Source organism: Arctopsyche grandis, chromosome 1 (genome assembly GCF_051622035.1).
Source record: "Arctopsyche grandis isolate Sample6627 chromosome 1, ASM5162203v2, whole genome shotgun sequence".
In the NCBI taxonomy this organism is placed as follows: domain Eukaryota; kingdom Metazoa; phylum Arthropoda; class Insecta; order Trichoptera; family Hydropsychidae; genus Arctopsyche; species Arctopsyche grandis.
Window position 1 is genome coordinate 11,750,361 of NC_135355.1, and position 15,994 is coordinate 11,766,354.

At 33.1% G+C, this 15,994-nt stretch overlaps 2 protein-coding genes across 3 annotated transcripts in view; one reads left to right on the forward strand and one right to left on the reverse strand.

Moving 5' to 3' along the window:
- The window catches only part of Ogdh (oxoglutarate dehydrogenase Nc73EF), a 24,683-nt gene extending 9,111 nt beyond the window's left edge, over positions 1-15,572 (reverse strand). Inside the window, exons 1-6 of one of the 2 annotated variants that reach the window (XM_077429477.1) lie at positions 15,486-15,572; positions 4,909-5,043; positions 4,679-4,819; positions 4,450-4,600; positions 4,298-4,365; positions 156-276 (exon numbers count right to left, since the gene is read on the reverse strand). In XM_077429477.1, the coding sequence (XP_077285603.1) occupies positions 156-276; positions 4,298-4,365; positions 4,450-4,600; positions 4,679-4,819; positions 4,909-5,001 (574 nt within the window). In that variant the 5' untranslated portion in view covers positions 5,002-5,043; positions 15,486-15,572. The remainder of the gene's footprint in view (positions 1-155; positions 277-4,297; positions 4,366-4,449; positions 4,601-4,678; positions 4,820-4,908; positions 5,044-15,485) is intronic. The other variant, XM_077429486.1, reaches the window with a different exon arrangement.
- LOC143909527 (carbohydrate sulfotransferase 11-like) overlaps positions 15,223-15,994 on the forward strand; it is a 7,601-nt gene continuing 6,829 nt past the window's right edge. Inside the window, exon 1 of the mRNA XM_077427563.1 lies at positions 15,223-15,379. The gene's annotated coding sequence lies outside the window, so the exon portion shown is untranslated. The remainder of the gene's footprint in view (positions 15,380-15,994) is intronic.

Here is a 15,994-nt window from a genome sequence, read left to right on the forward strand (position 1 = left end):
ACATACTTATTTTCTAGGAGTTCTTTTATACTACAAAGTGTACATTGAGAGAGCTTCAAAATTTTTCTTCTTCATATTAAAACGATGATAAGGCAAATGATTACAATACAAAATACAAATGAAATCAGATGACTTAAGCCGTGAAAAGTGCATACCGAATTGCATATATTGTCGCACGACAGCTTCGGATGCACGTGCCTGTCCACTCACGGTCACGTTCTTTTCAGCTGTCGTAATGCCCAGGGGATCAAGGTCAGCAGCCAGATGTCCTCGAGACTATACCACCACACATACATACACGATTGCACACCATGTATTTAAGTAAATAAAAAAAATTTATCCAATGAAAATATCAATATCAATTTAATATTTCTATTAAACTTCATGTTTCTAATCATATGACACTACATATGTATGTACGTATAAATGTGCTGATTTTATGATATTGATAATTTCTATTTACACATAGTAAACAAAAATACTTTCAGACTATGCATGATATGTGATTGAACAAAGGTTTATCAAAAAAAAAATATATATATACATATATACAGTACCGTGCATGGAAATCGCATCACCTCTAAATATTTTGAATTCTCTGAATTTCTCGGTAGAAGGTTCCCTACTCTTTTTTTATTCAAGTAGTATTTCGAACATTTTGAGGTATTCTATTAAGTTCTTGTTCCAAAAAACTGTCACATAGCCCTATATGCAGATGACACCGCTTGCTTCACAAGTAGCAAAAAACCAGACACTATTCTTAAAAATCTTGAATTTGCAATTAAAACAATGACTGAACACTTTACTAAGTGGAAAATTCAAATTAATCAAACCAAAACAGACGCCATATTCTTTAGTGTTAGAAAGCATAAGCCAAGTTCAGATCTGAAAATCCCTTCTGGAGAAAGTCTGAAATGGCAGTCAGTAATAAAATATTTAGGAGTAACGTTTGATAAAAGAATGAGATGGGCACCTCACATTGAGACAGCGAAATGCAAGGCGATGCGGGGTATATCCTCAATATATCCAATATTTAATCGCCATAGTTCTTTATCCACGCTAAATAAAATAAAATTATATCGCGCGCTCATATTACCATTATTAACCTATGCTTCACCTGTATGGAATAACGCCTCGAATACTAACCTTTCCAAGCTCCAAGTAATACAAAATAAATCCCTAAAAATAATTTATAATACACCCATATATACTAACCTGAAAAAACTGCATGCCATATATAATATTCCGTTTTTTACAGACTTTAACTAACAAACTAACCAGTAGATTCTATGACAGAATCACTAATAACCATACTAACACACTTGTGAAGAGTCTCGGTGATTACAACAAAATGTCTATACCCTTCAGGTATAAACACAATCTGCTTTAGGTCATCGACTTTAGAGAGTCTTTAATTAATATTATGTATTAGATGTATTATGAACATTTATAAGGATTGTAAATAGGTTTTTGAGCTCTTTTTCCTATTATGCTTTAGATTAACATTACAATAATATAATACTGTGATTAATAACCAAATTAAATTAAATTGTAAAAAAGAAAATGATCAGTAGATCAGTAGCTATTAAAATAGATATAAGATGTATTGTGAACATAATTTCGTAATAATAAAAAGCATTTAAAAACAAAACAATTAAGTTCTTGTGCGAAACTTGACATGGCTAAAAATTGGCAAATAATTTCGCGAGGATTGTCCACCCGAAAAATTACATTGCATTTGAGATGTCAACGGACAATTGTAACACGTTTCCTCAAAAATAATCGAGAAACAGAACCCAGTAATCGCAAGCCAGGTAGTCGTAGCGTAAAAAAAAAACAACCTCCCAAGAAAATCGGATAAAACGTTCGTGTTAAAGGGATCGTTTGAAAACTGCCCAGAACGACTGGAAAAGACATCATCGTCGAAGCTATAAGGAGACGACTTCGACAAGCAGGACTTTGAGCATGATGATTAGCAAAAAAGCGCTTTCTAACGGCAGTTATACGGAGAAAAACGGTTTTATTGTGAAAAATTCCACAAAATTTGGAAACAGGATGATTGGGAGAATGTAATTTGATTTGTGAATGTGATTGGGAGAAAGCCGAACGAACGTTTCAGTGATCAGTGTGTTACGAGAACAGTTAAAAACCGGACGGCCAATTGATTTGGGAATGTTTTTACTATTACGGCATGGGGGCGATACATTTTGTCAATGGCACAGTGAAGACTAGACTATGAAAAAATTTTGGAAACATGTTCACTGCCTTCTATTGAGCAACATCTTTCATAGTCAACTTACTTAAAATTTCAGGCCGTATTTGCAAATTGTCATCGGTCAAAAATGGTATTTATTGTATTTAAAATAAGTGATTGATATCATCAAACAAATTTAATAGCATTTTATTAAGTTTGCATGGCTCTTTGTTTAACACACAAAATAATACAAAGAGAAAGTAGGTATCCCTAACTACAATAGTCAGACTTACACCCTATCGCAAAATTTATGAGCCATTATAAAGCAAAGGGAACAAAAACAACACTGTGGGACAAATTATGAGTTAAAAAAACTATTGAAAATGTATGGTTTGAAGAAATTTCGGACGAAATGCTAAAAAAAAATCGTATTGTCCATGTGGGCACCTGTTGAGGCCTTCATAAAAGCAAAAGGAGGGTCTACTAAATATTGGATTATTATTTATTATTGTCTTGTGTCAATTGCCTTTGTATTTTAATTCATAGAAAAATATCTAATGTAATATTATTTTAGTTAGACATTTGAAAAAAATTACCCTATTGTACATGTTTTTTTAAAATTCGTATCTCGTCTTAATTTAAAAATTAAAAAACAATCTTGTTTAATCGTAAAACATGTTAAATAGTATAAATCAAATAATAAAACCAAAAAAATCGTGTATTTAAAAAATAACGAAAACATTGAACAATTGAAAGTGATGCGATTTCGATGCAGGGTACTGTATATACTTTTTTTTAAACGTGCAGATTATTTTTTTAAACAAAAATTTTAGTTTGAATTTTTGCATGATTGACTGACTTGAGTTATGAAAGTGCGCACAAATATCGAGATTGAATGCAAACACTGCACATATAATCTGATGACTTTTGAATATGTATGAAACGAAAAATACATGCAAAATATAACCATTCCAGTGACGGTGAATGTAATGAAGATTTTCAGTATAATAATATTAAGCACCGCAGCAATTTCATGTACATACATACATACAATAACAACAACATAAATAATTTCTCCCCCTTAACTAAAAGTACTGCTTACTACTTTGGATTTTATTGAATGTCAAAAGTATCGATTTTATAAAATCTACATAAAACACAGAATTATTATTTTTTTACCCACCATCGATTTCAATTAGAATTAAAACCAAGATAAATTTATAAAACAAATACATTCAATGCTAAATGTTTAAGACATTTTAAAGGTATAATTTCAAACAAACATAATATTACCACAAATATGTATAACATGAAACTACTTGCATGTTTACTTTTTGGTAAACAGATGTGAATTATTTGAAATAAATATTTAAATTTAATTTTGCTACGGATTACTATATTTTTGAATATAAAAAAAACACTCCTTTATTTTCAAATCTGAAAAGTGGCTTTACATATGCAAAGTGTAACTTGTAGAAAAGCAAAGCGGTGAAAAACATTTATATTTATTTGCCTGTACAAAATAAATAATAATGATTTATAAATTTAACTTATTATAAAATGCATAATGTGATTCCTGAAGCATAATAATTTTTTTGTGAAAAAATAATGATAAATAGTTATGAGAATTTAAAGATCATGCTAGTGTATAAAAAATAAAAATACTGTTACTACATATGAACCTGTGTTTAATTTTGAAATGATTCATCAACTCACTACCTATTTTTTTATAATCACAAGCATGCCAAATTATTATCAAAAATTATTGAAAACGATAGTATGAAAAATAAAAATTGCGTTTCTAAAATGTATTATTCACTAAATAAAAAGTATATATACATTGATTTATAAACAATGATTAGTCTCAAATATTATATCTAGTTATAATAGGGAAATTAAGCAAATAAGGCCATAAATTTAAAACGTAATTATTTAAAAATATTAAAGGGGAAACAACGTTAAGATATTACCTTTAATCGATCAAATTCGCTATAGAACCGAATATAGCAAAATATTGAAAAGTTTGAGACGCACACTATAATTCTAAATATCAAAAATTTTACATACTAAAAATCGGGGAATTGACTTAAAATAAAATATCACCTGATAGCTCCTAATGATCGCCTGAACTGCCAGATGGTCATCGATAATTTTTTCATTGACGGGTGACCCTAAAGCGAGCACAAGCTTAAATTATTTCTCGGTCAAAATAAAATAGCTGGAAATACACGTACAATTCAAATAAACGAAAATACCAGAAAGAGATGGACCACTCATGCCACCAGATGGAACGAGTGCTGATAGAGGAATAGTATTTCTGGGTGGTGGTGCGAGTCCAGGAGGCGACTGGTAAGCAGCACCGGGAGGAGATCCTCCAGCGGCATTACGAAAGAATGCATCCCAAGACTATGAAGAGCAATAATCGTATAATAATACACAAAATATTATATTAAAAAAAATAAATTATAATAGCAAATATCTTACGGCGTGTACGGCTTTTGGATCAGCCAACCAAGCATTGTACATATCCTCCACGTACGCGCCACTGGAACCGTTCAGGAACGGCTCCGCTGCCGTCGCGGATAAAAGTCTTCGAGGATTGTACGTTGCTGTGACGCATGGCACCTACGGTTCAAGTCAATACATATGTATGTACATTAGTTTATAATGAAATAAAATTTGTTGCAATATTTCAATTGAAATGTTGTACAAACCGTCGATTTTTTGAGCAGCCATGATGCAAAGGTTCTTTCCTTGGCACCCGCCTTCGGCGCGAGCTGCGTCAATATAGTGCAAGCTCTATGCATATTCGATTATTGCTATTACTAGCTATCAATTCTATTTGGTAGCTGAAACAAAAAAAAATAGGATTGTTTTCAACACTGACATAGAAGTAGTATCTATCTCATACAGGGCCGGCAGAAAGGAGCAACAGACTAGGCACCTAATATAAAGGGGCGCTTCGAGGTGCCCCATTTTGGTTTTTTTTTGATTATTTAATTGACAAAATAAAAATAATAATTTGGCTTTCTTTGAACTTATAAAACATTTTATATTCAACTTAATTTTTCTATTCGAAGTAACAAAACTGATTGTAACATATAATTTACGAGGAACGCAGAAAGTTGACGAATTAAACGAAGCAAATATCAACGACTTACGAATAAAATACTGCCGAAACATATGTATGTATATTTACATACATATATACACAAAATTAAATATCTTAACCAATCATAATTCATTTTTAAATATAAAATAATGACTTCATTATCGAATTTATTCATAATTATACGTTGTTTATTTTATTTTATTCATTTTATACATAAAACGTGCCTACTTTGAATAAAAATTTTAAATATTTTTTTTTGTTTTTGTCTTAATATATTTGTCTTCTACATAAAATTTCAAGACCTTTCATGAAATTTATTATTTAAGAATTTAAATGCGGGGGTTGGGGGCGCTGAAAACAATCTGCCTAGGGGCGCTATATATCCTCGGGCCGGGCCTGTACATACATATAAAATACCGTCGCTAGGCCCATACAGGGAGTGCAGTCTGCACCGGGCGACACCAAATTGTTCAAATTGAAAAACGCTAATTCGACATATTCGTTGTATGACGGTCCTCGAGCGGTTACACGCCTCATTGCGATTTCTGTATATATACAGCTTTCTGTATTTATACAGCTACCGCGAAATCCGTCTGGTGCAGCTATATATGTATGTGCAGCATCAAATATGAGGCGTAATTGGCTTTTGTTCGAATTCCTGAGAATTCAGTGTATATACCTAAAGGTTAGAAGGTTATTTGATTCAGTCAGACGGAGACGCAATCCAGAAACAGCGTGTGAACTTAGCTTCTCTTTTGGCGATTCTAATATGAAATTTTTTTTAATATGAAATATCGTGACTTTTCATTACATATCAATATTGACCTTTTGTCTCATTTTCGTGAACTGTATTTCACTTAAAGTGGTTCTTAAAGATTTCCGTTGGTGTTTTATAAATTTTGTGAGACACAATTGTTTTACCGCACCAGGTGACACTACCCCTAGCGACGCTACTGTATATAAGCCAGGAATAATCCGGTAAAATGTCAGATGTCATTTACATCTAATCGCATAGCCTATTCTGCAAGCTTTATCGAGTGTTAATTCCCTTAAATAAATACAATATTGCATCATATTAATCACGCATGTTATCACATTCTCAATCCTTCAACTTTTCTAAACAAACATATATGTACATAAGGATTATGCCGAATTTATCACTAAAAATGGTATTTCCAGTAAAAGAATAATTATGTCTTCTATTAGTGGCACCGCGTGCAAACATTTCAATACAATTAAGCCACAAAATTGTGTGTGACGTTCGTTGAGTCTAAAATTACGAGACTCACGTGATGTGTCAATCACGGTATTTAAAATGCTTAGAACTATTTTGTTTGTTAAGCAAACACAGAATATTGATGAAGTTAACCTGTTACGACATAAAAGTTTTTCAGTTTTAGGAATGTTTTCTACCCTCATAACCAGGGACCCGAATCGTTATTTTTTCCATTCCGGTTCGGTAAAAATATATGTATATCGGTTCAGTTCCGGTTTTCGGTTCTATTGTATTTAAATATATATTTTTTTTTTTTTTTTTTTTTTTTTTTTTTATTTCATACCAGGAAGGCATTACAGGTAAAACCCCAATGCGCCTTCCTGGCCAAATTACAAACAATACAGCATTTTTTTATTATATACATAAGTCGCTAAATTACGAGACACTGACTTAAACTCGACAATTAACGAGACATCTATGAATTGTACATACATTTTTATTGTAATATTTACATTAATCATACTCAAATAGTGGTGACATAGTGGGTAGGAAGGATTTTTTTAGCCAATTTTTAATCGGGAATCGTTTCAACAATGAAATCCGAGAAAATCGGCAAACTCTGATAGGAAACGATCAACCAGGAGTCACAAATCCTGGTCTGACCAGCAGCATTACAGATATACTCAGAAAAATTCTTTTCAATCGAGGTCAGCTCAAGGGATCGAACTCGGCGCCTCTCAGTGTTAAGCAGAAGCTTAACGACCGAGCCACGCTGCTGGTTAGTGTAACAAGTTAATGTAAATACACCCACACCGTCTATACCTCTCTTTATACGGCTTTTCGCTATAACTTATTGTGATCATATATGTATATAATTAAAATGTCAAAGGAGAATATTTCCTAGCGCGTGCAGCTTGCCGCTGGTGCACTGCGGAATAGAGGGCAGATTCTGATGTAGCTAAAATGCAGACAAAATACATTTTTTTTATTCATATTTTCTTTAGGTTTGATTAGCAGACAGGACCTGGCAATCAAACCTATTCATCAGGCCCTGCCATTAAGAACAAAAGTGCGACAATAGTTTAGAAAGAATCTAGTAGTTTGTTTTATTTTAGAAGTTAATTTTTACAGGTATGGGTGTGTGTATCTATTTTTATTTAGGTTTTCGAGGCTCAGTTTTGATTGAATCCAAATCCCGTAATTTCACTTTGCAATTTCATCGTGGATTCTTTTAATGGCCGTAATGTCTCAACGATGACATTAATTTCGATCCATTTATGTTCGGGGAAATAGTACTCTATATTGTTTTCAGGTATTTTTGAACAAAATTCTTTACATAACTATAAAGATTTTAACATATCGAATGTGCTATTCCATCTAGTAATACAGTCTATTACAGGTCTTTCAGTATCATTTTCGTTAAATTTCATAAAAAGAAGGAGAATTCTTAACTTTTTAACCAACTAGCAAGATTCACATATATCGTTAATAGAATCTTTGATTGCTAATTTTAAAGTATGTGCCACACTTTTTATTCCGATGAGATGAGTGACAGAACAGTTTTCAATGGAAGGAAGCATATTTGCTTCATAATTTCATAATAAATTTTTTAGTTTTCTTCATCTATTTTTGTTTCCAACAAGTTGACAAATTTGATCATATTGGCTCCACTATATGTTGTAACAGAGTAGATTTTTTTGATATCGATATTATATTTTGCTAAAAGTTTCAAAAACATATTTTTAATATACATTCCTGTATGCTTGTCCATTAATTCGATCATTTCTAAAGTATATATACAGTGCCCGACAGAATTAAGTGGACACTTTTTATGTGTACACACACAAGAACGCGGTTTTCTCAAAAAGTATTTAACATAGAGCTTTATAGTTTTCAAAAATTAAAAGGGTGTTATTTTATGATCCTAATTTAGACATTTCGTTTTTTTCGCTTTATAGCTGTTTCGTTGACATTGCTGCATTCGTCACTATTCAAAAATTGGGTCGTGCGTTCATGTGGAACGAATGTGTTTGGGACTCTGTATTTCAGTTATTACTGATACGATTTCTTCAATTTTTTTTGTGTTTTATCATTCTATCCTTTGAATTGGTAGGAGACAGTTGTTTCGTTAATATTGTTCCGTGTAGTGTTGTAAAAATAAAATGTCGAAAAAAATCTGAAATTCATGTTTAAGTTCGAAAATTTGTGGTAGAGGATGATAAAATTGGTGTGAGTTTTTGTGATATCTCGAGTAAATATCGTATTTCAAAGTGCTGCCGAAAAGATTTGGAATAAATTCAAAAACCATGACACTGTTGAGAATTTACCGGGAAGAGGAATAAAAAAATGAACAAATCGACGGGGTGATCGTCTGATTTTTAAGAAAGTAAAGCAAGAACCGACGAAAACTTGTCGGTAAAATAAAGAAGACCTGTCGTTGAATATCTTGGAGAAGACAGAGTCGCGTAGATTAAAAGAAGCTGGCTTAAAAAAATGTAGAATGCGGCGCAAACCTTTAGGGCGCGATCACACAGCAAGGGAGCGGTATGCTGTACGCGGGATATTTTTTTTAGATAGTTTTAAACAAACACAAAATGTAGGGTCATACCGGGTATGATACGCCGGATCTTACGGGATCGTGCGGGATCGGAGCGGTCTCGTTGAAATTCTATAGAATTGTTTATACTAACTTGACGGTGATATATATCAATTCGTCGACCCTCGGACGACGCTTGACAGTGATCGATAACGGTGTAACCCATATTTGCAAAAAAATATAGCAGAACTTGTCGGAATAATAAGATTATAGAAAATACAAATTACATTAAGTTTTAAACTTAATTAGTAAACAATTAACAAAAATAGACAAACAAGTGTCCGGTTTATAACAACAATTGACTAATATTTCCGGGTAGGTTTAAGAATTAAATACTCATTCGATACTTTCATAAACAAACTCTGCAATCACGGACAAAGATGTATTCAGCATAAAGGGTTTTATGTAGTACACTAATTGTTTACCGGAACCAATTGTTACTAAATAAACAGAAATGACTAGACAATGGACTCAAGTTTTTTGGTACAAAAACTAAATACGTACTTAAATCCCTAATACCATCAACAGATAAACGAACAAAGATGTTTTTTACGTAAAGGGCTATAGTGCACTCAATATGGACTGTAACTAATTGATACTGAATGCATTTCCGTATGAATGTATGTATATGTCGATACAATAACATGTTCGTTTAAAGAGAGCCCATTTTTACTTTATTTTATATCAAGAACAAAGTATTTTTTATTTATACTTTTTATACTCAAGAAAGTGGTGACTGCAATTGCAGTTTTGTGTTTAACATCACAAACAGTTCGTCTTTTGAGCTCGGTCACCGCAGTTCATAATATCGGTACATCGCAGTTCATAATGTCAGAAAAATTAATAGAAGTTGTGCGACAGTACGAATGTGTCTATGACGTCAGATCCGTAAAATATAAGGACCAAAACATTCGCAATGAAGCTTGGGAGGAGATGTCAAAAAAAATATGGGATACACCGTTATCGATCACTGTCAAACGTCGTCCGAGGGTCGACGAATTAGTATATATCACCGTCAAGTTAGTATAAACAATTCTATAGAATTTCAACGAGACCGCTCCGATCCCGCACGATCCCGTAAGATCCGGCGTATCATACCCGGTATGACCCTACATTTTGTGTGTGTTTAAAACTATCTAAAAAAAATATCCCGCGTACAGCATACCGCTCCCTCGCTGTGTGATCGCGCCCTTAACCAGCAAGGAAACCAAGCGAAGAGATTAAAATTCGCCAAAAAATATATTGCAATGCCTTTATCGTTTTGGAAACGAATTGTGTGGAGTGACGAACGTAAATTTGAGCTGTTCGACACAAAAAGTAAAAGAAAAGTATGGAAAAAACTCAGTGAAGCCCTCAAAAACAAGTGTGTTGAGAAAACGGTGAAATATGGTGGTGGCTCAATTATGATATGGGGCTGTTTTTCCTGGAAGAGCGTCGGAGTCCAGCCAAAATAGAAGGAATAATGGACTCCCATATATACATCGATATAATCAAAGACAATTTGGAAGAATCAGTCGAAAAAAATGGGTCTGGGGAGTACTTTCATCTTTCAACAGGACAACGACCTAAAACACAAATCGAAGAAAACAATGAAATTTTTCGAAGAAGATACAATTTAATTAATTGAGTGGCCTCCCCAATCACCAGATATTAATCCCATAGAAAATTAGTGGTCTATAATGGACCAAAAAATTAAAAAAAAAAAAAATGTTTTTTGATGAATTGTCCACTATTTGAAAAAATTTAATACAAGTTTTAAAAAAAAATATATTTCTCAATTTCTCTCTGTCCACTTAATTTTGTCTGTACTGCTCATTTTTCCGTATTTTGCTAATTTTTTCTTTTTTTTAATAAACAGTATTGTTTTTTCAAAATTTTTTTGTATAATTTTTTAAACCTAAGTATCATGAATATTACTGATTTATTTCTCTTGTGTAAAATGTATCATAACAAAAATATTCTGTCTTAAAGTTTTTTTTTCTGAAGTGTCCACTTAATTCTGTCGGGCACTGTATATTAATTTTACGGTTTTCGTTCTGGCAAAATTAGCGGATTATCCGGTTTTCGGTTCGGTTCCCTGCTCATAACATAAAACACTGTTTTGACTAGACATATAATGTATGTATGTATATGTAACTTCAATTGATTAAACTAGATTAAACCGGTCAAATGTCAATACGATAAAGACTACATATTTCTTTCATAATAAACAATAATATTTATCAGGATTGTAATCTCGTATAGCTAGATTTCATGAAAAGCACTACCCAAAAACACGCAACATATCAAGTCGATAATAAAAGAGATTCGAGTGAGATATAAAAAAAGCAGTTGTGATAAAACTGTGACAAGGTCTTCACACTTTCGCTGTTGAATCACAACTGCTTGCTAACCAATTGCAATACAGCATGTATGTAGATACGAACCATGAAAATTCAAGGTTAATATTTGCTAACAACCCGTGCTTTACACTTGTGTGTAAACTATTTTCAATTGAATTTTCATAATGAAAAACATTTCAGTCAGTCAAGGTTTACATTTGTTAAGCTAAACACAAAAATATAGGCTATAACTTTATAAATGAGCAATTATAATAAAACTAAAATCAGTAAATAGGTATATGTAAAGAGTTATTGCGGTGTTTGGCAATTCCCCAAATGCACACTAACTAATAATATCTCACTAAGGAAACAACGAGCTCGAAAAGAAATGACTAGAGCTCAAAGTGAAAGAAAAAATGCAGTTATATAAGACTTTACGTTAAAAGTTAAAACACAATAGCGAACAAATTAACATGGTATTATATTAAAGTATAAGTGAATTTAAAAATAAATAAAGAACTTCAAGGCAATGGAGAAATCTCAGACGTTTCAAAAATAGTCTGAACTAAAAACAACGAAACATGTAACAAAAGACCTGTAAGATCATTGATGAAAAAAATGAGCAAATGTAAAGAGCCTGTATAAAATTGGTCAATAACATTGAATGTTTTTGCTCAGTTTCCGACCATTCATTGTAATTAGTATAAGGTGAGTTTATTTTGAAAATTAGCATTTATAATGTTCTAATTTGCTATTAGAGACAATCCTATTATAATGGTACTTAATACTAATTTACCATTAGAAATGATTATTTTCGCGACTGAAAACATGCGAGTGATTTTCAAATTTTATATAATGAATAATACAATAAAATTGATTACTGACCAACTGCAATTAATAAATGAACAAAAATTTTGTTGCCAATGTAAAATATAACTTTCATAGGACATATAGAGCATTAGCAACAACACCAAAACAATTATGTATATGTGACCTCTCGTTCGTTCATGAACATACTAGTTAATTCATACACAAACGGATCTGGTCAGTTACGCTGTACCTACACAAAATAACAAATCGACAAACGAACTATATAGTTTTTTCATGCACAAACCATTAGGTATACGTTTAAGTATTCTCAATCGTTTGCTTCATCTTCTATGTACATATAATATGTTTACCTTGGGTTGAAATATTTTTAAAAAAATCAGCGAAAATGGGAATTATATCAACGTTGTAATGTGGTTTTCACGTAATTTCCTATTTTAAATACTTGATCTTCTGAAAGCTCATAGTTTCGAGTATGGGCAAATTAGTATGTTCATGAATAAACTGGAGTGAACACTAGGACTGTGACACATGTACATACATATATATACAAACAAATCATGAATGTAAGAAAATATAGTCTAGACTTTGATGGCATGTAACATTATGTGACTTTTGTTTACACTAAAAAATGTTTGAACTTTGATAACTACGACTGTTGTGAAAGAATTGATGACCAATATTGTAATCAAATAAAAAGTCATTAAGACGACCGAAAAATTTTGTATAATTTACATTTATAGATAATTATGAGAATGCATATAGATAAATATGAGAATGCATATAACAAAAACCAGACCTTCGATCGTTTCCTATCAGAGTTTGCCAATTTATCTGATTTTCATTGAAACGGTTCCAACAAATTGACAACCTTTACCCATTTCTCGCAATTCTCGAGTATTTAGCATCTCGAATTTCGCTGATTAGTATAAAAATGCTGCGAATTCGTCCTCTGTCTCGCAAATTTAGATTTTTCAGCATTTAGAAATTTGACGATTTATATAAAAATGCTCTAAAAATGTAAGTTACCAAAATTTATCCGTAGACGTTTCTATGATGCTTTGTTAAAAATATTCTAAAATTGTATATTGATTTTTGTAATTGGACAGGAAGGCGCATTGGGGTTTACCTGTTAGGTCTTACTGGTATATACATACATATATGTATGTAAAAATAACAAAACAAAATAAAATAACAATGACCCCAATATGGATGGCAACGATCGATCGAATCAAAATAAAAATATATTTAGAATATGGTGCCTTTTCACACCGAGTCTTTAAAGATTTATATTTTTTCTATTATAAAAGACTCGAATGCAGAAGATATTTCAAGCAAACAGTCATAGTATATATGTATTATACATTATATTATATACATATAAAGACGGTAATATATATATATATATATATATATGTGTGTGTGTCCTAACGCTAGCCGAACATAATGAATCGATAAAAAGCCTAAACTTTGTATAAATTAATTCGTCAAGACTTTGCCACGGTATCGAACCCGTGACCTCAAAATATCCTCTTATAGGTATACCTGAGTTTAAATAATTTTATTTAGCGAGGTTTTTGAATCAATTTTTTTTTTGTTTTCATATCAAACAATTAAATATATATTTTTAATTATATATAAACGATATTCAAAAAGAAAATTAATTTAATTTTTCGCAGGCACGAACCGAGGTCCCACAATTCTCGGTGTGTAATAATAATATTCAACGTTGCGAGGTCAATGACCGTTTGTTTATAATCGGAAAGTATTACATTTTGTAAACTTAACTTTTGTATGCATTTTGTATCTATTCCATTTCCGATTCTCAATTTCTATTTCATTTCCGATTATCAATTCCTGTTTCAGTTCTGAATCCCGATACCTGTTTCAGTTCCTATTTTCGATCGCTGTTTCAGTTTCGATTCCCGATTTCTGTTTCAGTTCCAATTCCGATTAATTATTACTGTTCGTATTATAACATTAAATCAGATCAATTTCTTTCATCCCTAAAAATAATTTATAATACACCCATATATACTAACTTGAAAAAACTGCATGCCATATATAATATTCCGTTTGTTACAGACATTACTAACAAACTAACCAGTAGATTCTATGACAGAATCACTAATAACCATACTAACACACTTGTGAAGAGTCTCGGTGATTACAACAAAATGTCTATACCCTTCAGGTATAAACACAGATTACCTAAACACAATCTGCTTTAGGTCATCGACTTTAGAGAGTCTTTAATTAATATTATGTATTAGATGTATTATGAACATTTATAAGGATTGTAAATAGGTTTTTGAGCTCTTTTTCCTATTATGCTGTAGATTAACATTAGAATAATATAATACTATGATTACTAACCAAATTAAATTAAATCGTAAAATAGAAAATGATCAGTAGATCAGTAGCTATTAAAATATATATAAGATGTATTGTGAACATAATTTCGTAATAATAAAAAGCATTTAAAAATAAAAAAAAAGATCAATTTCTTTGCGAAACCACCCGTTGAATTTTCAATGCGCATAAAACTAGTATAAAAATAAACTTATTATTTCCCCCCCCCCCCCCCCCCGAGTGAAAATCTCGATCGATTTGCACAATTTTACATGGAATAATATAGTAGGGAAAATAACACAGATGTACATCATTAGATAAGGTGCGAAACGGTTCAAGGAAAAACTCGACGAATGATAAATGACGAAAGAGTGAATCACGAACACTTTTTCCAGGTATCAAAGCGCAACTATATAATGTTGGAACTGTTCTGTCACAAACGAAAGTAATATGTATGAGCTGCACTATAAGTGGAATTGATGAGAAAACGATCGAATGTGTTGTGCAATCGGAGCGAGATGGATTCACCCGCTAAGAAAGAAACCATGTGAGAGCGGTGGGGTGGGGTGGGGTGGGGTGGGTTAGAAAGAGTCACGTGGTGTCAGACGTCAGAGTGCGAGTGCAAGTGCACGTGCGAGTGCAGGTGCAGGTGCAGGTGCAGGCGCCAGGGCGAGTGCACTCGACCGTTGTAACCAGTAACCAGTGGCAGAGGCAGAACGGAAGGTTACCGTCGTAACCAGAGACGACGCGTTACGTAACGGTAAGGGGTGGGAGGGGGGTGGGGGCGAGCGGGACTTCGCCCCCGGAGCGCGCGCCCCTCGCCCCTCGCCCCCGAATTCGCCCCGAACGAGACACGACCAGCTCACCTGCAAGCGGCTCGGCTGTGAAGACCACCCGCTCCCGTTCCCCGTTCCTCGCGACCTGACACTGCTGCCAGTCCACTCTCGACAAATGTCAAACTCTCGTGCCTCGTCGCACTACCCCGTTTATTCGAAATTTCAGTTTCTCCCATATCTCCAAATTCTATTTACATCGTATCATCTGCATCTCTGTATCTAGGTAAGCCGGGTAAACGGCGTGATCAGGGCGGACGAGGGGCGGGGGAGCCGGGGTAAAGTTCCAGAACCGGACTATTCGAGGGGCCCGTGTCGGAACGGTAATTGGATTATTAGTCACATTGTGATCGCCCAAAAGACAATTTTTGTCATGAAAATCGCAAATACAGAATATTTGGCACTCGAGTTCTCGTTAGTATGATGGACTTTTCAGCTGCCAGATGTTCCGTTATAGAGATTTTAGTGACTTTTGGGCGAGCGCTTTGTGACCAATAATCACCGAACCGTCGGAACGTCCCACTGACAGATATTGGTATTTG